Source organism: Sprattus sprattus (genome assembly GCF_963457725.1).
Source record: "Sprattus sprattus genome assembly, chromosome: 12".
Taxonomy (NCBI): domain Eukaryota; kingdom Metazoa; phylum Chordata; class Actinopteri; order Clupeiformes; family Clupeidae; genus Sprattus; species Sprattus sprattus.
In genome coordinates this window covers 28,054,066-28,079,836 of record NC_137910.1, presented here as the reverse complement: position 1 = coordinate 28,079,836, position 25,771 = coordinate 28,054,066, and the positions used below count along the sequence as shown (strand labels likewise).

The following is a 25,771-nucleotide window of genomic DNA, read 5'->3' as shown; positions in this document are numbered from 1 at the left end:
TGCTGGAGGCAAACTCTTTCCAGACGGATAGCTTTTTAATTTCTGTTCAAAGCTGCATTACCCGGGCGAAACGGCGACTTCTGTCGACTACCTTTCCCTCCTTTGCTATCCAATGGATATTCACTGCAAAGCAGACCCCTTCTCAGCGATGCACCGTAAGTTGAAAAGATGTGTTGAATCAACCAATTCTCACGGGAATAAGAATGTTTTTTAAACAAGGTCAGTTTGTAATAAAGTGCAGGCAGAATATGGCGATTAAATTGGCAGATGAATGCCGATACTTTGCATTGATTAAATAGTGTTTGCGATATAATTTGCTTAATGTCATCCGAATTAAACTGTTCCACAACCTTGTTATTTCTCATTCGCTTTTGTGGTTCAAGCAAAAATGCAAAAGCCCATGCTGCTTTTATTTTGGCATGGTTTTGCACAGAGTAAACTCTGTGACAGAGCAGAACCTTCGCTCCAAGTTGCGTAGAAATTCCCAAAGTTTTTAATTGAATAATCTGGGTTGAATGAACCAACAATGTCCATATTTTTTGACTGGAGTGATATTTTAATTGAAAACCGAGAGAGTAAAATCAGGTAGCATATTGAAACATCTTCCCGTGATAAAAGCGCGCAACAGAAAGATAAAACATTTGGTTATTAATCTCCGAAAAAAGCTGAAAATACTACCGGTAGATACTATTTTATAATGGCATGGTCATAGGCTTTTTGTGGTTTTATGTATCGGAACATTACGCCCAATCACAACACTTTAAGATTTAGTAAGCTATTGTAGACATTTCTCGGTGTAAGCCTACCAGCACCACATGCAGACTACGTTAAAGTTTAATAATGAATTCCCAATCATTTCGCAGTAGACTTCACTAGCCTATGTTTGTAATATGAGTTATCAAAGCTCTTTTTAATTATTTACAGTAATTGTGCGAGGAAATTTAAACAGCTTGAAACATAATATCTGCGACATGTGTTTGGCCGCAGTGTAAGCCAAGGGTAGTTTATACCAAAGGAAAATATTGCCTAAATTGGCCCTGATGTTCCAATGCTGTCTAAGAAAATCACTTGATTTAATTCTAATTCACTACCAAAAATACAATGCCCATGGTTGCCTATGACTTTTTAAACTGCCATGCAAAAAGTAAGTCGAAAATTATATTTTATGTTTTTGTAAAATTATCCTTATAATCAAGCTTTTACAGTGCCTATAAAGGCCCGCATCACATACCAAAATATGAATTTATGACTGATAGATGTCCCTAAGATATTTCTGATGATTTTATATAATTTATAATAATAACAAGAAATGATCCATTCAATTTAGACTACAGTCAATTATTTAAAGTCAAATAAATCTATTACTCAGGCTTAGATACACTAAAATAAAGCCTGTTTGAAACGATGCGTGCTTTATATCGGTCGATCGTCATACAACTTATTTAAAACAATAAGAGGACAGTGAATTCATATCGAGTTAAAGTGATAAAAACGTGTAACAGAGGGACGGCGGTAGTACATGTTAGACGAGCGCTTGCTTGACTGTTTTGAAATTACCCACGAGACCAACGTAGAGCACTGTCTGTCTGAAATACATCCCGGTTTAATCAAAATACCGTATCCTACTTGTCTTCTGTATGTATCTAATGTTATGGTCTTCTCTCGGTGCTGTTGTATCCCATATAGGGCATGGGGGTGTCAACCAACTAGGGGGGGTGTTTGTGAATGGCAGACCCCTACCTGATGTTGTGAGGCAAAGAATTGTGGAGCTGGCGCACCAAGGGGTCAGACCTTGTGACATCTCCAGACAACTTCGGGTCAGCCATGGTTGTGTCAGCAAAATCCTTGGCAGGTAAGGGAAGAGAATTTGTCAAAAGAGAAAAATGTACCACAAGACTTCATCGGTTATCTTAGCTACCGCTAGGCATTCTGAACAAAATTAATATTTCATCAAGCCTTAGCTGTACTACACCCCATAATGTCTATTTCATTTTTATCATAAAATATTTGCATAGCTCCCACACTGGAAACAGCTGAACTTTATTTTGATGTATGTTTTTTTGTTTTGTTTTTGTTTTTGTTTATTGAAAAAGAATGACTGATCAAATCACTTAAGGGGCATGGCACTCGTGTTCCTTTGAATGATGAATATAGGTTATCCATGTATTCGAAAGGAGGCATTTTATATTGGGTTTTCTGATGTCTGCATGAATAATATATGCATACAAAGAATAGTTCCCTTAATAGGTCTTAGGAGAAACAATTATATAAATATATAATCAAAATAATAAATTGCGTAAAAAGGCAGAATTTCGTCGGAGGGTTAGTTGAATGATCAGTGCTACACAAACACAATTTAAGTAGACTAACTCAAGTCTCTCGGGCCGCTTAGAACACCGTGAATTAAAATGACAAGAGTAGGATTGTATAACAGCGGGTAAATACAAGAAGTCCCGTGTATACTGGTTATTCTGTCCATTAGCGGACACTGATGTAATTATTTAAACTGCAGTTAACTGATTACTGAGCTCGAATCCTGTGTCATTTCAGATACTACGAGACCGGCAGTATTAAACCTGGAGTTATTGGGGGCTCTAAACCAAAAGTGGCAACTCCCAAAGTTGTGGACAAAATTGCAGACTACAAACGGCAAAATCCTACAATGTTTGCCTGGGAAATACGCGATCGACTTCTGGCCGAAGCAGTTTGCGACAATGACACTGTACCTAGTGTGTCATCCATCAACAGGTAAAATATTTTTAAAGCATTTTCGTGTTTTCTGAATAGTAGAAGGCAATTTCAAACCCGGATAAGACAAGGGAAGATGGTAAGGCATCACCAAAAGACTTTAGAGTGGTGTCTCAGAGAAGAATATAGGCTACGATTATGTTGTGATCATGATTGTCGGTGGGGGAATACAAGGCAAAAGGCAGTCAGACTTGGGTATGTGCAATACATACTTTAAACTACGATGTTGAATCATTTGTCTTCGGTTTTATGTTGTTAACTGATGGCGGGTAAATAAATGGCTGTGTATGCATTAGATGCTGAAGACAGTGATATGATCCTTGGAATTGGTGATCTTCATTGTCCGACCCGGGTGGTTTCAAAGTGCAATTCAATCTCAGTGCTTTCCACAGTAGATCTATGGTTGAGACCACGAGAAACACATCTGTCTGCATGAAAACCAATCAATACGCTGTAACCAGATCCAGTGGCAATGGGAAATACACCACATGCAGTTGTTCAATATCAGACCACATTGCGTTTGAAAATACATTGTTCACTGTCATCTGTAGACGAATAAACGTACTACTGCTGAAGCGCTGAGTATAACCAAGATCTGGGGGAAAATCTGAAGCCTTACTTTACCGATTCTAAACTGTAGGCCTAATTAATCTGTAAAGTTCTAAAGCAATAGCTATAAGAAAAATACGAGGCTACCGTCAGGCTTCTTCTTTAATAAAACATAAACAACAACAACAATAATAATACTATCACAATAATAATAATATTGGTTTTAGCTGTTTTAGGATTTTTGGTGGTCAGTAGGCCTATAAATGTTCATAACCCACGATAGTGACCCTACGTTCATAGCCTACGTGCAGGTATTTCCGGTAGTTCAGTGGTAAATTAGCGCGATATTATGGTGTAGCCTATGTCCTGGAGTGAAGAAAATGGCGTTAACGTCCACACACCTCCACTGTCTCATGTGAAAATAGACACGTGTCTCGGATAGTGTGTAAGAAACAAAACGGACGAGGGGAAAACAAGGTGAAAAAGTCTTACCTGCTAGCAGGAGTGATGAACTTTGGTTAGGAGGCACTGTTCCATTGAGCTAGCCATCAGCATTACATTTTAATGAGCTGAAGAGAGATCATGGGCCTCCCCACACCAGACATTTCTTTGAAATAAAAACGAGAGAAAGGAAAGAGCCTAAAAATTCATTTCATGCCCTATGGTTGCTTAAAAAGGCCAATTTGAACAGGCTCGAGCACATGTATGCATGTGGTAAATTCCAAATATATATTAACAATGTGAGAAGACTTTCTATAAACCTTGATTTCTAATTATGCTGGGGTTATTCATATAAGCACTTTGGGGCTTAAATAATGTCCAAGAAAAGATGACGTTGTACTGCAGGATGAAGATGATAAATCTGTAATGCTGTTATTTTTTATATTCATGTCTCTATAGTCATTATCACATGAGTGAGCTTGACAGAATGATCCAAAGGCCTCAAATGCATAATAAATCATGTACAAAAATAAAGGCAAACTAATGTTACAGTAAAATACTTCAGACCTGGGTACAGAGAAACAAAATGTGAAGACCCTCATCAGGGCGTCTGCAGTTGATCCATTGACCTCTGCTCTGTTGACATTAGAGAATGGCCCAAGTTTAAACACATTTCACCCCATTAATAATTGAAGGCTACACACACACACACAGGGGTGTACACTGTGTCCTCAGCACAGTGAGGACTTAGCCACCTTCAGCGCATGATGGTAAAGTCTAGATCCTAAGTGGCTTTCAGGCGTATTGATTCATATTTTAACATTTCTACAGGGAATGTTCAGCAAAAGTCATTAATTCACCCGATTCAAATTGCTTATTCAATACCGACAACATAGATCCCAAATAAAATCCTTGAATTTATGTGTCTCAAATAAATGTTGTGGTTCGACGTTGAAAATTCAAATCCAATATTGATGTGACTTGTCCACCTCCGTGAGAGGTCTTTGAAGGAAGAGAATAGAATCGTTGGAAGAGAGTGACTTGGGCAATGGAATAAAGAAGAGACTCTTTCTGCTTATTTAGTCATCTTTCAAATTGTGGAAATGAAATTTGTTTTAAACACTCGTTCAAAAAAGTGGAAAGGTCTGATTGGGAAGTGTATCTTGTTAACCATATAGTATCTATTCAGTGCAAGAAAGTGGTATTGGCTGAAAAAAAAAATAGTTTTTCATATATGATTTCAAGTAATAAAATGTTATATTTTTGTGAGGGATTTTGTGAGGGTATAAGACACTATTGCCTCTCCTTCACATGTGTTCTATAGTCCTCCATTTGCCTCTGATGGCCCACGCCACTGACGCTCAACTTTTGTATCCCAAAGTCCCAGTCAATAGATCCCTATTCACCCCAGCTCCTTAGGATGTTTGTCTGAAGCAATGGTTTATCAGTGAAGCTGGGGAACTTGTGTCGAGGCAATCATTTGGCTCGTGAGAAGAGCAGAGGGGAGAGAGAAGTGAGTGAGGAAGGGAAGAGAAGGCTGGGGAGAGAGAAAGGGCTAGACTATTAAACCAGAGCCAGGTAGAGGCATTGAAGCCTATCATTGAGCTGAATTGATGTGATTTCATGCTTTGTTTGCAAGATCATTCAGACCAAAGTGCAATGAAGATTTTCCCCCATATCACACAATAAAGGCAGGAGAACTTTATCATATTTCCAAACCTTGAATTCCTTTCGATTGAATCCACTCTCTCTTGGGGCAGCCCCCATTCTTCCACAGACACCTGCACTGAGATTGGCCCTAATGCCCTCAGATTGGTTATTTGGGGCAGAATCTGGTGTATCTACATCGCAAGGCCCCAAACAACCCTTGACTTTACTCATGCAATAGAATAAGTCCCAATGCAAGGGCCCAGTATATGACAGAGCTTCTCCCCTCGCTCCGTCTCTCCCATTAGAGAATGCCGGGTTCACAAAGAGGTATTGATCTGGCCCTGCTGATTTTTTCAGGATAATACGGACCAAAGTTCAGCAGCCTTTCCATACATCGCCGGACGGGACCGGGACGCCCCTCAGCACCTCTGGCCACACCATAGGTAAGAGAGGGGAGCTGTGTCTCACTCAGCATGGAAAGCATGTGCAGTCACACAGCCATCAGGTCGAGATACTGAGAAGTGCACTGTCATTGCAGGACATTTATAGATCATTGAAATATCAAACATGTGTTTGCTTAAATATTCACTTTTAGAAGTCTACTTCCTCTGTTTGTACTTCCACTTTTGTTAGAGTATGTTTGTAGCATCAGCGTAGACCAATTGGGTAGACGGAAGATGTTCAGATTCTATGACTGAGCTTCTCTTCTTCTTCTCCCCAGTCCCCAGTAATGCCTCACCTCCAGTGTCCAGTGTGTCAAATGACCCCGTCGGCTCCTACTCCATAAATGGCATTCTAGGAATTCCCCGTTCAAATGGAGAAAAGAGAAAACGAGATGATGGTAAGAAAAAATGGATTTTTAATTTCTGATTTCCTCCTCTCTACTACATAGCCCTCTGTATTGTTTCATCTCATGTGACTCTTCCATGGCCATACCATAGGTGTGATGGTCAGGTGGTGAGCTCATGGTACTTTAATAGCGCTCAATTTAAATCAAGAGTGAGTTCTGTTAAATTCTGTGTTACAATGTCAACCTAGGAGACTATATTAGTTGCCAACTACACCAAGTAACATCCTACTTATAGTGAGAGGAAATTAAAGTTCTATTTTGATAGCGCAGCACAGAGTATAGCACAAAGAATGGTATGTTTATAGACTTTCAGCATTTTATTTTTGCCATTCAGTTAAAAATAAAACAAGACTCTTTTTTTCAAAATGAGAGGAGAGGAGACCAAATAAGACTTAATTCATCTGATAACAAAGCTTAGAATATAACTCAATTGTTTTGTTTAACCTCAGCAACAGTGGGTCAGTGAGGCAATAGAGGATTTCTTGGCCCCTTTCTCAAGGTAGTGTTGGAGGATGAGGGCTTTGAATGAGTTTGTTAGGGAAATAACATGGCGGTTTGAACTCACAAGCAACCAGTCAAAGCCAGCATTTGGCCTCTGTAAGTTAATGAGTGGATACGTAGCGCCTCAGGCCTGATACATCATCGGTTCCACAAACAATGGGCTTTCTTTGAATACTACTAAAGAAACATTATTCTGGTCAAAAGAATTAAAGGAGTGCAGGGTCAAATCAGGGAGTGACTGAGAAAAGGGCTGAAGTAGTTGCTGATGATTTCTTAAAGCATTTATGAAAGCAGGCCACTTGCTTCTCTTATGTTTCCGTTTCTTTAGTTCTCTGGAGTGGCAACCACTTGGATGGGAGGAAAATAGGATATTGTAAGTTCTGTTAGCCACACTTCTTCTTGCTTTCTCTGTCTCCCACAGGCCTCTCCACTCTGTTGAAGTTGTGTGTGTGTGTGTGTGTTTGAGAGAGGGGGGGGGGGGGGGGGGGCGTGCAGAAAGATAGACTGTGTGTATGTGTGTGTGTGAGAGAGACTGAGTAGGTGTTTTGTCTATATTGTATTTAGGCAGGGATTTTGATAGGAATGACATTTACTTTATAATGAATAGGTTATTGTGTTTAGGGTCTCTTTAAAAGGGATAAATAGTTAAAGTGAAAAAATATTTTAGACTTAAACAATAACATTGACAATCTTACAGCAATTCTTAATGAGAATAAAACTGCCACCATTAATAGTTGATACTGTAATTGAGGTGGTACTAGGAGCAGCCTAGTTTGCTGACATAACACAGACACTAAACATTTGTGCTGATGTAACACTGTAATGAAGATCCCCTGACTAGTTATTTAATTGTTTAATTGTGTTTAATTGTGTTTCTTACACATAGCCTTTTTGCACACTGGGGAAGTTGCACACCAGCAAATACATTGTTACAATTTCACAGTGCCTAGGGCACGGAGTAGGCATGGAGTACTAGGCCCAGGATTCATTAACGGGTGAAAGGACTGAGAGGGCACTGATTAAAATATGTGATGTGATAAAATAGGATATGATACTATATATGACTGTATTGTAGTTAGAGAATCCTGTAGTAGAGGACAGGGTGTCGGGAGAAGTACACCAGGCTTATATTTAGAAATGGAGTGCCACGATGGAGAGGAGGGTTTCTGCTCTGCCCAAGTATGCAGTCAGCAGTGCCCTTTACAAAGAGAAAAAGGGTCTCCATTATAGCGGGGATGTAGAGATAATGTAGTGTGACACGCGTTATGTACACCGGGTGTTCGTAAGCGGAACTTCAGGGACAGAGGTGTCATAAGAGCCATTAATCTGCCATTGTCATGTGTTATTGCAAATTAAAAGTAGCATGTTCAGCTCGCTAGCTGTGGGTGATGTTGACAGTGGTGGCGGGGGTTGAGGGGATGGGGTAAGGGTTAGGGTGGGGGTGGGGGAGTGTTGGCCTTCTAGATTGGTTCTTTGGGTGGCATTGGCTTCCCACACGTTGCACATTGTGACATTTAAGAGAATTTGCAATTCTGCTGAGAAAAGCCATTAATTCACAAATGAACAACTCTCCTTCCTCTATCACTGATGCGCAAGCTATCGGTAAGACAAAAGAAATAGCCTTAAGGGAAAGACAACCCTTTAGCCCTATAAGAGATTGGTTTAGATGTCTAAGAGCAGCAATACTAATTACACTGGCACAGAAAATGTTCTCCACCCATCCTGCTGCTGGAGCACAGGTCCAAACTCAATTTATTTGTGTACTTCTTGATGTGAATTCAAATTCTATTCTATAAAAGAATTAATAGTGAAAGGGATATGAAACGATTATGATATAATATGATTTTTTGGCCAAATGTGTTGACACCTATTAGGAGACAACGAGTAAAGTAAGGGCAGCATGGCGTTATAGCTGCACTGATAAGAGAGGCACTTTGACATACAACATGTGAATTCCATGATTCCAAATCTAAATTCCACAATTAAGACAATGACTGACTCACTCTGACCTTGCTTTGACTGATAAGCAGGTTGGCCTGACCGGCCTGGATCTACCGTCTCTTCCACCGTCTTTTTATCATCCCTTCTGGAGGGTAGAAGAGCCATCTTAGGGAGTAGCAGAAACATGCTGTCATAAATTGTAGTGCAGAAAAAGAACAAGAAATTACGACATTTTTATCAGGTATGGGAGAGGTGTGTGTGTGTGTGTGCGTTTGTGCGTGTGTGCGTGTGTGCGTGTGTGCGTGTGCGTGTGTGCGTGTGTGCGTGTGTGCGCGTGTGTGCGCGCGTGTGTGTGTGTGTGTGTGTGTGTGTGTGGTGTGTGTGTGTGTGTGTGTGTGTGTGTGTTTGTGTGTGTGTGATAGTATTTGAGATAGTGCTTTTTATTGCAAGGAATTTATTTGATGTTTTATCCATATAGACTCCACAAAGGCAGGAAAAGGCAGCATTGAAAAAGTCCAGCGCATGTTTTGTAGGCTCAAATAAAAACGTGATTAAAGGAAACAGCCGGTGGCCCTAGCCTAAATCTTACGGCTGAGGAAGCACTTTTGTGCCAGTGTATCAATACGGGCTAACTATAAGAAGAAAGCAGAAAAAAAAATGCATCCAAACCAAGAAATGGATCAGCTTTAAAAAATTCAATAAAAACATCCCACCAATTTCATCATCATCATCATCATCACCTCAGTATAAAAGAGAAAGCCAGAGATTTGAGAAAGGCTATGGAGCGTAACTGCAAGAGCAAAGGGTGTCAAGGCTTCTTATCAAAGGACACAAAAGGTTCAGGCCCCGCTTCCCAGCTACATCTGCATTCAAGCAGACAGACACAGCCCCCCAGCCCAGCCCAGCCCAGCCCAGCCACCCTGCTGCTGTAAATGATACCACAAGAATCTGCCCAGTGTTAAAGGGAATATAAGATTCACACAAAGAGCAATCAGGTTTGAGAAAGTCAATTATGAGTACTGGTCCCGAGGACTAATGGTGCACCGCGTTTACTCTGGTGTAAAAGAGATGGAGAGACTGGGAGAGGCAGGGAAAAGAGGGAGCGGGACGGAGAGACTTTAGAAGAAAGGAAAGAAAGAGAGAAATGTATTCATTAAATGTGTTCCAGTACATTGCATCACAGTTTAGGTGCTGTCTGGTCAGGCTGTGAGAGTGCGGGGCCTGTGCTGCATTGGAGGTAAGGGAAAAGGCATTTAGATAGGGGAGATGGCAGACTCCGAGATGGCAGAGATGATTGTCGCTGTCCACACTGTTGTCTAGCACTGCTAAATTGAATTAATAAGGCTACAGAACAGGAAATGAACAGATTTGGTTGAGCTGCTTCTGATGCCCCCTCCCTCTCTTCCTCTCAGTGTCCATATGGTAGTGTTATTTGCTTAGACACCCTTCCCATCACAGAACTCCTTAAATGAGGATTTGTGTCAAGTTAAACAGAACAAACTTAGGTTGCTTCTTTACGGGTTAGGTGTATATGATATATTTTAGTATATGCTGGAAATGAAATATGTTAAAATATTTAGAGGGACTTAACGCAGTATAGTAGTATTTCTTAAGTATTTGACACAATGTTGCAATCACAGAAAATCTGTCGGTGCCATTTGTTAGAACTTTCATTCATGTTAGCCAGGTAGAAAGACAGTACAGAGCCTCAGAGTGAGTTGGAGAAGCTCCATCCAAGTGATTTTAGGCCAGTGGAGGCCCTGAATAGGAGCTCATTTGCCTTTGACAAAGCCCTGCCTCTACGGTGTGATGTTATCAGCCCAGAAGAGATGGAAGCCAGCGAGACAGTATGTCCTCTGTTTACAGGATGTCACACCTGCCATGGCAACCACATAGCAATACAAAATGAAGCCAAAATCAATTTGGCTGATTAGTGTCTTATATTGATAGAAATCCCCCTAAAAAGTCGAGCGTCCACAGAGGGTCATGTGTGATGTGATGTGATGTGCTTCTTGAATCACATATTAGAGCAAGGTGACAGGTTGGTTCTGTCCTCCGACTACAGGATTTCTTCTGTGGGCTTTGGATTCCATGGCCAGTGCAGGGAGAGCAGTAGGTTTTACAGGGCAAGTTATCTGATCTGAGTGACTGCTGGTCCCTCGGCACAAGGGTAATAATGCAGAGGCATGTCACAACAAACACACTGGAGTGTGGCCATGATCGATACAGAAAACAACACACACTTTATGCGGAGAACACCCAAGCCTTTCTCCGGGAGGAAACCTGAAGCCTGTGCACCCGTCAAATACACAAAGATTGTCAAGCTGCATTTGTATCATTGCACAGATGCCCTCTCAGTCAGGGAACTCAGAGTAAATACGGACATACAGAACATCCAAACGATTGTGTATGTGGTTGGGAAAGGTTCAGACGGCCTTCATTGACATTTGTCTCATTTCTTAAAATGGAAATGTATGGTGGGAAGGCTTGTCCTCAGCTGGGGAGGCCCTGAAGGCTCAGGGGGGTTGGGTATGGGAAGCATGCCTCACCGCGGTGAATGACAAACGCGTACTTATTGATTGCATTTTGCACTTAGCCCAGTTGATAGAAAGTAATTAATGACTCTATTTTCTTCTGTACCGAAGAAAACAATTGAGTTTTATACAGCCGCAACACTGAGTGGTATGAAAGGCCCCCAAGGTGGCTGTCCATGAGAGATTGTCACTCAGCTACACACTCATATGATGCCAGGACAGAAATACATGCAACCTCACATGAGATATTTACCAGGAGGGGAGAGAGAAATGGCATAGGTTACCGCCTCAGCTCGGTCTTAAGAATAGATAAGAAGAATCTTTTTTAACCACACATACCCATACACACACACATAACCCATACACACACACACACACACACGCAATCACACACACTCACACACACACACACACACACACACACACACACACACACACACACACACACACACACTCTCTCTCTCTCTCGCACACACACACACACACACACACACACACACACACACACACACACACACACACACACACACACACACACAGAGTCCTTCATCCACCTCTCCCTGGATCTTGGATTTCTCCTTTATAGTCAGGTTCATCCTGTGGCCTCACTCATCAAAAAAGGTCAAGCTGCTGGCTAGAATGGCAATAACGCCTCTGAAATGGTACTTTCACTGAAACATGATTGATCAATTGAATTCCATAGCACAGAAAAGTGTGGGATTAAGTAGAGTATTATACGCACAATGAGTTGAGGCATGATGTTCATTTAAAGTTCATTTCGCCTCCCTCCTGCCACCAGATCAGGCAATCAATAGGGCCCGTGCATATCATATATCACCGCTCTCTCGGCAAGGGGAGAACATAATCTGCAGCAAATTTAGAATGACAGATTTGTAAGGGAGCTAAAGCCCCAGACTGCCAGAGGCTGTGAGCCTGGGAGGCAGCAGACATGGCCGCTGTTCTTCCAGGCGCTCTGCCGCCTGGAGCTTTCCTGGAGGGTTTTCTGTTCCTGGATAGAGCAAGCCAGTTGAGGAGAGGGACACGAGGAGAAGCCCCACGCACCTGTTATAACAAGGTGATGGGGTCACAAGCTTGGGGGAGGAGGGGTGTAAAATGCTCATTTGTTTATAGAGTGTGACTGAGGAAATGCTTGAGCTAGCAGCCCCCTCTCTCAAAGTAATTGTATTCATCGTTGGGTCGGCTCCCATCTTTTCCCAGGAAAGCAATCTTAAAGTGAAAGCAGAATTACATTCTAAAGGAAATTGTCCCTTTAAAATAATGGCTCTGTATTTCCACCAGCCAGCGTAGGAAATGAGAAAAGCCTGTAATCGCTACCGCTCTTCAGTGCTAAAACACACGCTCTTCCCAACAAGTATATATTTGCACTGAAGGTAATCCATCAATTACTGCAGACCTATCACATCATGACGGTGCTGATGCTGTGTGAGGATGGGGGAGGTGGAGAACTCTGTCCCATCTTGCCTCTCTCTCTCTCTCTCTCTCTCTTTCACTCTCTTTCACTCTCCCCACACTCTCTGCAGGGTTTGGTCTTTTGTGTCTCTCTCCAACCATTAGGGTCTGTTTGAAGTTAGTGCTGACTGAATTTGAGCTGATATTCCAATCTTTGGGCCCTCCCTACCCTAGCTAGCTCTGAGGTACTTAGAGGAGCGCTAGATTCAGCTGAGTGAGTATGTGGAGGGGAGGGGTGGGTGGAAGCAGGGAGATGGCCCCGGGGGTTTGGGAAGGCAGGATGGAGGGCAGGGGGGTGTGTGGGGGTGGGGGTGAGGGGGGATGCAGAACGCTTGGTACTAGCATGTGGACCTGTCACTCTCTCCTCTCGTAGATGGTTCTGATGGGTCGGGGCCAAACAGTGATTCTCAGGGTAGTGTGGAGAGTTTACGGAAGCACCTGAGGGCGGACGCGTTCACTCAGCAGCAGCTGGAGGCTCTAGACCGGGTGTTTGAGCGGCCATCTTACCCAGACGTCTTCCCCACATCAGAGCACATCAAGCCAGAGCAGGTCAGTAAAGCATGACTCTCCTCAGTCCACTCAAATCTGAAAAGAGTGTCAGAATATCCCACTTTAACATAAAATCCCTCGAAAATAATCTCCCAGTATTATGAAGAAAAGGATGGCACAATTGAAATGTCTATTCTTGGCAATTACAAAACTTGCGCAACTTATTGAGAATATCTCATAACAGTTAACACAATGTACGCTCCATTTCGATCAATGAAGGCTCTGAAGGGAAGTCATTTACACATTATATGAAAATATTAAATATCAAAAGCACTGGATTTCAATGGACTAATCGTGGAACAAATAAGATGTGTTAAAATTGGGTGTGTAAATGAAAAGCCTTTTTAAAAGAAATGGACCACATGGTTAACCTTTATTTACTTCCGTAAGACTTTTAAACAACAAGAGACTATTCATTTTCTATTGAAACTACTGGAGGCCCATAAAGCAAAAGCAGTGGCCTAATTGAGTTCATTTTAATTTCTGTCCAATCGGGGAGCATTACACTGGTGATAAATCAAGGGGACAGGCCTCCCCCTTAGTAGAGGGTCTAATTTGCAGCTAATTACAAAACTGATTTCTACTGGAAGATCAATACCAAAATGAATTGGAAATGACTTCCAATCACAAAGAGAAGAAGAGAAAGTATTTTAAAAGGCAATGAAAGAGGCTTGGCGTTCAGAGTGAGAGAGAAAAAGCGCTCTAGGAATTGCCTGGAAAAATCTGTTTTAATTTGATGTGGTATTAATCACACTGCGTTCCCCCTTTCACTGGCCCTTTCTCACAGCCCCCTTTTTTCTTTTTTAACTCTTGAAAGGGCGGATCTATTAGCCCATGTCTGGTGTCTGCAGAAAGGGTATTAAAAAGCCATTTTGGAAATGCAAAACTCAATGGGTTCACCCCTCCCACACTTCTGCCAGCCATTTGGTCATCCCTTTCAGATCCACGCTCAGTTGCCCCACACCCAACCTGTCCCTGAATGAGAAAATGGCTGCCGTGCATCTGAGGCCCAGTGGAACAGAAGCGGGGCATCCTCCAGTCTGCCAGAGAACAGTTGTAGGGGACAATCAGAGTTTATCTAGAATAAAAAGAGACAAGACTGGGGTCACCGGATTTCCCTTTGGGACAAGGGCCCTTTGAGGTGCACAGATGCGAATGCACTCACACACACTACACACTTAGAGACACACACATATTTACACAAACACACTCACACACTCATCGCATTTACACACATCTACTTAATTTAAATACATATTGCATAAACTGAAATAATTTTTAGATGTACATGTGTGCACTCAAACATGTATTCCCATACTTTTCAACACTTAAAACTACATCAAGTCTAACTGAGGAAAAATGAGCCGCTTATTTAATTTATATTTATGAAATGTTTCCAAAATATAATTTATTTTTAAAAACATACAATAATCTATTGAAATATACCAGTTCTATGAGAAATAAAATAAAATAGAATAAATAGCACAGACATTTAAAATAAACATTTAATCAAAGACAATTTTTTTTTTTTTTTTTTTGGTGGGATGGCAAGGTTGACTTCTTCCGTTCTTCCCAAACAAATGTCCCCTCTGTAACAAAGCATGAATGTTTCCTCCCTTGGCTGGTCAGGGGGATGACTGCAGTCAAGCACAAAGGAACAGCTGACGCCCAGCTTTTCACTCGCAGCCCAAATCTGCTCCCTTCCCCGCGCCATGCCCTAATGTATTCAGCCCACTCCTCCTGCCCTGTGCCCTTCTGCGAAAATATACACACATTAGTGTCTCTTTACACTAGAGAGGGACTTTGGGGGAGTGGGAGGCAGTGGGTGGAGGTTTAGTGCATATTACCAATTCCTTTCCAAGTGTTTGAAGTTTCCAACCTCCCTTGTTGGCAGGCTAACGAATACTCACTACCGGCACTGAACCCCGGACTGGACGAGGTCAAGCCCAGTCTGTCGACCAGCGCGAGCTCAGACCTGGGCTCCAGTGTGTCCCAAAGCTACCCTGTAGTGACAGGTAAGGACCTGTGCGGCCCTGTGCCCAGATCAGCTGTAGCCTAGCACTGCACAAGGCCACTAGTCCTTTAACATGCTTTCTAAATGAGAGAATGAGGTACACATGTACACTGGAGAGCCTTGGGTCAGGGTCATGAGTATGGAGATTAACTGGAGCTTGGTTGTAAGTGCGTTGCATATGCAGATGTCAATGTGAGGGGTAGTGCTTGCTTCTCTAAAGGGTTTCAGCATAAGAATTGACTGTTTTTTTTAAGGGTGCATTTAGTCATCAGAAAATGGCAGAATTCAAGGTTACTTATTAGCAGCGTCAATAGAGCTGACTGTAATTGCCTGAGTGGCGGTTGTATCATACTGTTTCACAGGTACATAGAAAGGGCTAGGAGATCACTGAGTGGCTTCTGCAAACACAGGGATTTATTTGAAGTGTATGAAGACCATATTTAAGGTGGATTTGAGGTGGATTTCTTTGAAGTGTATGAAGACCATATTTAAGGTGGTTTCTGCTGTGGATGTTCTGTAGCTGCTCACTAAGCTTCCATGCTTTTCATCCCTTGTCTGCTGCTTTTGCCCTGACCTGCATAATGGCTGCTGAGCTAATTGAAATATTGTTTCATTTGAGCTGCTGTTATCACCAAGCAGAAGGTTAACTTTACTGATAGCCAACTGTCAGTCTTGAGATTAATACACCAAGCTTTTAATAAAATTCACATAATTATGCTGGAGCCATCAAAGGCAATGAGTCTGTGTGGGTGGAGGACAGGATGATTGAAAATTGCAATGCTCCTTCTCAAATGATAGCCAAGTGAGCACTATGGCAAAAGAATAGGCTTTTTTTCTCATTATTAGGTGGGAGGTAAGTTTCCCCTGCTCTGGGAGTTGGGCCTCATGAGAAGAAAGGTGTGTTTTTGTCCTTTGTATGAGAGCGGTCTCGGGCGAGGGAGCTCCCCCGTGGCAGGTGGCCTTTCCTGCACCTGGGCTGGGCTCCTCAGGGGGTCCCAGGCCGGACCAGCTCTCGCTTCACTGGGCAGGAGGAAATAAAAACTTCCCTCAGTGAAACAAAAAGTTTGCTCTGTTAAATGCTTCCACACATATTTTCAGCATACTGCCACTGATATTGGTGGATAAACGGAAAACATACGTATCTATTTTATATTATATAAAAAAAATAGTACATTTCATTTGAACAGAATATCAACAAAAATTCTGATGTATTTGTCCATGTTGTCAATTACCAAATAGGGATAATTTGTTTTTAGAGGACGACTAATGTAATGTAATGTGAAAAGGTGGCAGTGGATTTTTCTGCTTTACTAGCATGGTGTAAATCTGGAAATTACTATAAGGACCATGCACAAAAAAATATCAAATTATTCTCCACATTTAGAATAAGATCCAATCCTGAATAAATGATGCGTTTATGGTTAAGATTATGTTAATTCCTGAATATGTTTTCTCAGGCCAATTTAATTCATGCAGTTATTGATCTTGTTGATTTTATGTTCCAAAATGTGCATAATCTATTAAAGATGAATGATTAATGAACTCTTCATTGCAAACAGAAACAAGAGCAATCCGAGATTTCTGACCTCCAGCAAGGAGGTACACAAATCCGGATCCAGAATCCGGATCCAGAATCCGGATCATCCTGAAATTTTAATGGGGATGTCCCAGGACCAAGATCACCTCTTGTGAAAATTTCAGAAAGATCCGCCCAGACAAACAGACGGACAAATACATTAACGGACCCGATCGCATAACCTCCTTGCTGGAGGTAATTAGAATTGTAGGGACAGTGCGCAGGCAGCTCCAGACATGTTGTTTGTGTCCCCTGCCCCTGCTGTGAGAGCTGCGGTACCTGTGTCACTGGCAGAAATGAGAGAGGGATTTAGATCACGGTGTGTAATCACTGGAGACCTCTTTCTGTTTTAGGAATGATTTGCCATCCCTTCGGTAATGTTATTTTCTAACACATATCAGTGAGATCTCTCTGATCTCACAAAGGCTAAAGAACATCTTCACATTTGTACTTGAATTGCTCTTATGGAATGTGTGGAAAACAACATGTGTGTATCAAATATACACAACATATTCTACTGAGGTGTAGTGAGACAAGAAGACTTACTGTCTGACACCAGCTTTCTTTTAGCGTTGGTTGGGATTGAGGGACAAAGAGACTCGTTCATGTGGACCTGCCTCAGCAGTTTGCATTCCACACTCTCCTTGTGTGTGCACAGTGGAGGAGCACCATGGCATGATTTATTCAGGTCCAGAGAAAGGACCTGGATGGACTCCAGAATATAAGTCTTGTTTTTAAAAGGGCGTTTTGCACATACCTTCAGAATGAATTGCCACTTAGGATTCCGAGGCTCCTGCCCCACTGGGCACCATAATCAGAGTCTTCCTGGTGCCAGTGGGATGGCACAGTATAAATGGGCACCCCTCTGTGGTCTTGAAAACCTGAACAGGTGCTGAAGGGTTCTCCCTGGTTGGGAAGCTTCAGACGAGTGGCAGAATAGAGAGAGGGCTCTGGGTCTGAAAGCATCAGAGTTCTGTGTCTCATAATCTTTTTTTTTCGTTTTCTGAAGGGCCATGTAAGTGAAGGAGGAGAAGTGGCGTATGCTGTGCCAGAAAAGAATAGGCTGCTTTGTGTTGTCTTGAGCCTAGCGATGAACGGCGGCTGAAATGTATCCAAAGGAGAGCCTTTTTGCCTAAGTGTGGCCCTGCTAGTCTCCAGTGAACAGCCAACAACATGCAGCCATCTAACCAATGTGTGGCCCTGTGTCTCTGTACAAGAGAGAGACCACAGGCTCCCGACAAATGAAATTAATGTTTGGCTTGTCCTCACAACAGCACACTAACCTTTGAGCACACATTGGGTAATTAATGACTTTTACTTGGGTCCAAACATTCTTTACTTAGATATAATTGGGAAGAACCTGTTTTCCCAGTCACTGATAAATTGGCACTTGTGTGAAAGTAGAAAATTGAGGTTAATGGTTGTAGTAGCTGTTTTTGGTTTATGCAGAATTTAATAATTCTATCCCCTAAAGACGCCAGCGCAGGTGACATTGGCTCCACTGGTTCTATAGAAAAAGCGAAGGTCGTTTGAGTTTGAGTTTGAGAGAAGCCTTGCGGTGGTGGGGAAGACAGAAGTGGAGGACTCTATATCCTCTGCCCCTCATGTGGAGTGTTTTGTTGGGAGCGCCTCCTCAAAGACTAGTGTTTATCCTCCATCTCAGCCATCAGGACTCTGACAGGCCTCCGGCGCTCGGCTCCAGCGCTCGGCTCCTGCTTGTCTCTGGGACAACAAGAAACACCACTTTTGATTAGTCTGGAAGTTCAGTGGGCTTGAACACGCTGGGGCCAGTGTGCGAGTGAAGTGTCTCCGTTTGTTTGACACCGGCTACACGGGCTGTGAGAGAACAGGAGCCTAATTCCACTTCCTCACTGCTCTAAGCCTTTATTGGCCTCGGGGGCGTTATCTGGAAGTACTGCCTTTATAGCAGTCATTTTCCTCACGCAATGAAGTCATTGGGGATTGTTTGCAGACTTTATTTGTCAACTTAACCCTTTGTTGTACGGTGTTTTTGCTCAACATTGTGCTATTTTATAGCTGGAGGCAGACAAAAAAAAAAGATTTTGTCATAATCATCCATCTTCCAGCATCTTGCTAGTGTAGGTAATTTTGTCTAGTGAAAGGGATGTGGTTGAATCCTGTAATTGATTTGTGTTTTGTGTGTGTGTGTGTGTGTGTGTGTGTGTGTGTGTGTGTGTCTGTGTTAGGAGGGGGGGGGGGCAGTTAAGTTGGACGATTTCCTGGCATCTGAAAAGGGTTGTCAGGATTGTGTCCAATATAAAGGGAGCCCTTATCTTAATGAGGAATCTCAACTCACAGTTCAGTTGTAAAACAACAATAGTTGGGAAGCAGCTAATGAGGCTATCATGGTGCTGGGGGAGCTATCCCAACGGACAGCGCTAGCAGAGAGAGAGAGAGAGAGAGAGAGAGAGAGAGAGAGAGAGAGAGCAGAGGAGGGGGAGCGGAGCGCTCATACTGATTACATGGGTTGCACTAGCAAATGTGACAAAATGAAAAATGTCAACGCTCATAAGACATTTTATATTAAGGTTTGGGCTTCAAAGCGGCTCTTTTCAGCTGTGGGTGTTTCTTGTTTTACAGTGTTTTATCTGTAAACCGAAGGGAAATCATGCCATATATTTGAGCTTGATTTATTTTACTGGTTTGTGTTTGTAACTCTGAAGTGATTTATAGGAAGAGATGTACTGTGATTAAATAGAATTAGATTATTTCAGTAAACCATAGCGCAAGAATGAAGATTCAGTTTGTAATATTCAGATTCGTTTATACAAGGAATGTTTAAAAAAGAGGTTTTGTCCTGGCCAACATTACTTGTACTTCTCTCACAGACCATCACTCTTAATTATAAAACTTTTTTTTATTATGACCCTTCGAGTGTAAGGTTTATATTTAGTGTTGTGAAGGCACCTGCAGTGTGTGTGTGATGTATGTGTGTCACACACACACACACACACACATACACACACACACATACACACACACACACACACACACACACACACACAAACACATACACAAACTCAATCACACTCATTCATTTGTTCATAAGCACTTTTGATATTGTGATACCACTTCCATTATTCATGATTCATTTTATGTTTGGTGTGTTTGTGCGTGTGTGTGTGTGTGTGTGTGTGTGTGTGCACGTGGGTGTGTGTGAACATGTCTGTCCGTGTGGGTACGACTGTGGCTGCACGCTGTGTGTGTGGGTTCTTGTTCCATTCTTCACCTGGCAGACTCGAACTGGTCCTCGGTGTGTGTAAAGCAGGAGCCCCACGAGGCTTCTCTGGCCCCGTTCACCCCCTCCTCCTCCTCCTCCTCCTCCTCCTCTTCCTCCTCCTCCTCCTCCTCCCTGGCAGCTGTGGGCCTAGCTGAGCTCCTGCCCTACCAGCCCAGCGTGTCACTAGATGCCTCCACCCCCTGCTGTGCTGCCTATGCCCACCATGGCCCCGGCTACGGCCAATATGCCAGCCAGCCTATGATAGCAGGTACAACCCCTATCCCAACCCACTGAGCTCTGTGCTGGACAGGAGAGGCAGCAGTCTTACCCTCTTTCAAACTATTACATGAAGAAATGTTTAGCACTGCTTATCCAAATTAAGTCTGCGTGTTTGTAACCGTTCTTTTAATTTTGCATCGGATTATTGCTATACATTGATAAAAAGTATATTTTGGATGTCTGATCTTTAGATAATATTTCAAAAATACAAAAAAACGAATCTGATTCTCTTCACAGAAATGTAGTGAGCGTCATATCACAGGCTTCCATTTTATCAGCCAATCCCATGATGCACCTCACTCTCAAAATATGTGCACTTGATATTATACAAACAGCCTGCCACTCTGAGCGCCTCTGAGCGCCTGCCTCGTTAATGACCACCAGACCACTACTCCCCTCTCGGACCCCCTCCTCCCCCCACCCGCACTGGCCCTGCTAACAATGATCCCGGGCCCTCTGAAGCCGGAGCCCGGAGCCGCCGTGGGGCCTACGTGCTACAGAACAAGTCAGGCCAGCCAGGATAGGCGGCCGTCAGCCCCAATTACAGGGGCTGAATGCGGAGCCTCAGTGCTGCTTTTAGCCCCTACATGACTGCAGAGTGTTTGAGTATAGCCGTGCCGCGGGGAGGCTGTAGTGTGTACTGTATGTCTCTGTTCAGCCGCGGGCGCTGGATACACCAGTCACTAGGACCATATGGGCTGTTTATGTAAAAGGGATTTGAAGGATGAGACACGTCAACGCTGAAATAAGGGGCAATGGGTCTGTGGTCCAATGACAGTGCAGCCATTTAGGGAGTGCTGAACTTGGGTGTTAGCCTGAGGTTGGAGCTTGATACAGTACTCGGGGTTGGAGTTGGTCTTTCTGATGCCACATTAGCATAACCCAGATAAATTAAGAGAAAGCTGTGTGATAACATTTGTGTGATGTATGTTGTTTTTAATGTTTAAAGCAGTTTGTATCATCATGTTTAATATTTTATGGACCATTTAATTCACCCCCTTATTATAAGCTCTCAAATCAGGCATAAAAAACCCTGAGATATTTTGTTGCATACAGTTACATACTAATAAGAATTTCTGTATTTGAAAAAAGGATGAAGAAAAAAGGAGTGAATGCATTGCTCTGTCTGCATGCTGTCATTGAGGAAGTGTGACTTTTTTTCTAAGCACTCTGCTTTTGTCTCTTCAGGTCGTGACATGGCGAGCACCACTTTACCGGGATACCCCCCTCATGTACCCCCCACCGGCCAGGGAAGCTACCCAACTTCAACCCTCGCTGGAATGGTGCCTGGTAAGTGACATTATGATTTTATGGTGTCATTAAATTTAAGATGGGTCGTAACATTTTCAGTGTGTAGTTCTCACCCACTAATCGTCTTCAGGAAATCTGAGGACAATCAAAAACCAACATGTGTTCCTTAAAGATGTGCTAACCAAAGTCATAATCATGGCAAAAACTCACAGACAAAAACACCTCTGTAATCCATACTGCTCAGAGTATATAGTTATGTTGTTTATAAGATAAGTAGGTGGAGGAGACATAAAGAGTATGGTCTGCTCGGAGTATATAGTTATGCTGTTTATTAGATAAGCAGGTGGAGGAGACGTAAAGAGCATGGTCTCATTGGAGTTTATACAGTAGTTTTGTTGTTTATAAGATAAGTAGGCGGAGGAGATGTAAAGAGTATAGTCTGCTAGGAGTATATACAGTAGTTATGTTGTTTATAAGATAAGCAGGTGGAGGAGAGGTGATGCTTCTGCAGGCAGAGCCCTCTTAGAGTGAGGTACAGACTCTCATTGCACTGAGTGGACCACAACACTGATCAGAGCCCTCTTAGAGTGATGTGGAGACTGTCATTGCACTGAGTGGACCACAACACTGATCAGAAAGGATCTTAAAGTGATGTGCAGACTCTCATTGGACCACAACACTGATCAGAGAGGATCTTGGCTCCAGCCCCCTGTGGACATCTGTGTGGCTACTGCCATTGGCTGGCTAGGAAATTAAACATCCTCAATAAGCAATCAGTGGCAAGGATATAGGACAGTTCCTCTCAGTTCCACCCGGGCTCCAGGGCTCATTATCCCTATGTGTCGGACCACTCTCCTGGGCCGTCGATAAACACGGCTCCCATCCTGCCCGTCCGGTGCTGCAGAGCGTATCTCTTTCCCCTCTACTTAACCTGCAGTTCAGGTTCACAGCAAACAGTTAAGGGTCACAAAACAGAGGCTGGGAAGGGCTGTAAATATTTAAATCACTATCTCTCCGAGGGACCTGGCTTGAGTTTCACTGCAAACCCACAAGGATGCAATCTGGCAGCCGGCTGGATACCCTCTCCCAAATCATCAACAACAACAACAACAACAATGACCCAAACAACATAAGCACACATGCTCAGCCCTGATGCTACTCTCAGATTAGCCTGAACCATCCTGCTCAACTTTCACTGTGTAAAGGCCTACACAGTCTCCTTAGCAGGTCAAGGGTTACTGCCAGAGACAGGTCAAATCAGCCCCATCACTCTTGTGTAGGGGTATATGGAGGCATAGAGAGAGGAGATTTTACAACCAGTATTTTACATCATTCTGCAGAAGAAAGGATTTGTCCCCCCTTCTCCGTCACACTTGAGTGGTTCAGCTGGATTCAACCTTTCAATGTGACCGTGGCCCCAGCAAACATGTGTACTTCACTCATCAAATTGAATTGCCTGACAGGTTTCATTTGTTATGGCAAAATATCTTTACATATACATCAAGTGTGTTTTCATTTCAGACACATTTTCTGTGGTCAAATGTGCACAGAGAGATTCTTGAATCCTACCACCACTGGGTGTATTTTTGTGGGTATCCAACAGCCTCCCTCAGAATGGTTAAGATTTAGTGACAGACCTCAAAAACTGTTAAAGCAGAAGCCATTCCTCAGCAGATTCATATAGGAGCCAGTCTTTATTGTGTCATAAAAGAGAGACGCGTGCTGGGACCCTCAGCATTGCTCACTGACACCTCCCAAGCCTACTGCCTGAAACTGGTACGCTGAAGAAGAAAAAAAAAAGGCTTTTCATTTGAGTCCTGAAGTAAGGCTTTGGTTAAAGTGTCAAAGACCACTCCAAAGTCATTCAGAAGGGAAAAAATAGAAATAAAAAGAATAAGAGGATTAACTATGCTAATAAATTGAGCTCAGTATAGTAGGGCAGGAGCGTACTAGTAGAGGTGTGAGTGTCTGGCACCTTGTGGTGGGGGACAATGTGATCTAGTCTATCTAGTCTGTGTTATCTAGTCTATCTAAAACAAGTCAAAACCAATTAAGATCTCCATACCTCAACAGTACCATCACTAAACAAACGCTTACATCCGTAGTTGTTTTGAAATTATTACTGAGAAGAATATGACCATAAATGACTAAGTCTGGTTTTTGTGTTTGTGTTTTCAGGAAGCGACTTTTCAGGAAATCCATACTCCCACCCACAGTACACAACATATAATGAAGCATGGCGGTTCAGCAATCCAGCATTACTAAGTAAGTACCTGCCCATTTTTTTTTTTGTTATTCTCTAGTTTATATACTATTGATAAAACATTATTTTATACTATATGCTCATCATTTCACACTGATTGTGGTATAATTGTTGTTCAAATAAAAGCCCACCATACACCTAAGTAGTCATCGTTTAGGATTTAAGTTGATAGCATCAGCTACTCCTGTCTTTCACATGCGGTAACTCCATCCCCGTAAGGCTAGCCTTCTGACGTGTTGTCATAGGAACTAAACACCATGATGCTCCTGTCTGCTTCTGTCTCAAACGCTCCACTCTTCTGTTATCTTCCAGGTTCCCCTTATTATTATAGTACGTCTCGGGGCTCCGCACCGACTGCTGCCACTGCCTATGACCGCCACTAGTTACCATGGAAACCAAATCAAACTGCAGGACCATGGCTGTGGCCTCCATATCACACCCGTCTGAAAGGTGTTAAAGACAAAGAGAATGGCTCCAAAAGAAACCAGTTCAAGGGGGGGCAACTGTTGGATTAGGAGGATCAGCTGATGGGAGAGATACACACACACACGTGTCCACCCCCCACCCCCTCGGACCCTCAGAGCACTCAAAACATCAGGCGCTGTTCTTTTACATCACCAAGACCTGGCAGTTTCCACAGGGAACTTTGAAAGAGTATAGACATTTATATATATACAAATATATATATAAAATAAAGTATAAGAAAAAGGTGGACTGTGTGATGAATACAAAGTAACAATTGATGTGTTTTTAAATGGTTTTCTTTGCTATTTCTTCTCATGAATCAACACATTCCTGACCATGACTAACATCAACTTATCCATTCTTACCTACTGAAGGCCTGTGTTGGCTCATGCCAGTGTCCCACTATTTTATGAAGAACCCCACCCAGCTCCCCGCAAACACACAGACACAGAGACAGAGACAGAGAGACAGAGAGACAGAGAGACAGAGAGACAGAGAGACAGAGACAGAGACACACAGACACACACACACACACACAGACACACACACACACATACAAAGACATGGCTGCACACTGGTACTGGTCATGCAGTGCCCACACAGAAAAACAGAATGTGTAAGTGTGAGTCTGAAACAACTGACATGAACTTTCTGTGATACACAATCAGATGTAAAAAATATATATATATAAAATAAAAAGTATTAAAATGTCAGTGGAACCCATGACTCACCATGGACCTAACCGAACTTAAGACCATTTCTTTAAATTATTATTTGCTTTTTTGTGATGTATGAACATTTCTATCAATGTGCAGAATTGTGTTTCTTTACAGCATCTTTTATATTTTATAAACGCAGCAAAATATACAAGTCCATGCAATATCATTCTTTGCTCTTTTTTTGCACTATATGTTTGTGATTTCACAAGGTTTATTACTAAATACACAGCAAAGACATTCAACCATCAGCAACTAATACTCTCCAGCATTATTAGGACCATATCATGACATTCACAAACCCCAAATTATTAGAATACTGTTTTGTGAACTCAAAGCAATTTGACATTATTTTCAGATACTATCAACCTGAATGATCGTATCATGTCATTCTTGTGAATCACATTCCATTATTCATAACAATACACTTTTGACAAAATACACGCCTCACTTGTTTCTATTATAATATGACTTTTAGCCAAATCATTAGCAATGTTGTGACTAACTTTTGCCTCACAACTTTACTTTGAATGGATAAGGTCAATAAAATGGGTCCCATAAAAAGACAGGTTAAGAAGAACATTATCTTGTGTTTTTATCGTCTTTCTGTTAAACACAAAAGCAAAACATTCAAGAGAGGCAAATAAAAAGGCTCATATACTCCAAGAAATGTAAATGAATGTACTTTTTACCACATTTGCCAAAGATTTAGTTTGATATTTAATATTTTATT

At 42.4% G+C, this 25,771-nt stretch overlaps 1 protein-coding gene across 4 annotated transcripts; it reads left to right on the top strand.

Moving 5' to 3' along the window:
* Nucleotides 1-103: 103 nt before the first annotated feature.
* Nucleotides 104-24,347, top strand: pax2a (paired box 2a; the record flags this gene model as incomplete). Of its 4 annotated transcripts, none has more annotated exons than XM_080849444.1 (11): nt 113-155; nt 1,687-1,852; nt 2,551-2,748; nt 5,746-5,831; nt 6,110-6,229; nt 7,068-7,112; nt 13,058-13,233; nt 15,128-15,248; nt 21,532-21,633; nt 23,773-23,859; nt 24,189-24,347. In XM_080849444.1, the coding sequence occupies 11 exons, from the start codon at nt 113-115 to the stop codon at nt 24,302-24,304; spliced, it is 1,260 nt and encodes a 419-aa protein (XP_080705570.1). In that variant the 3' UTR covers nt 24,305-24,347. The 4 variants fall into 4 exon arrangements, with proteins under 4 accessions (XP_080705573.1, XP_080705570.1, XP_080705572.1 ...); XM_080849446.1 differs by having other exon boundaries at nt 24,170-24,347; XM_080849447.1 differs by lacking the exon at nt 7,068-7,112 and having other exon boundaries at nt 104-155; nt 24,170-24,347.
* Nucleotides 24,348-25,771: the final 1,424 nt, after the last annotated feature.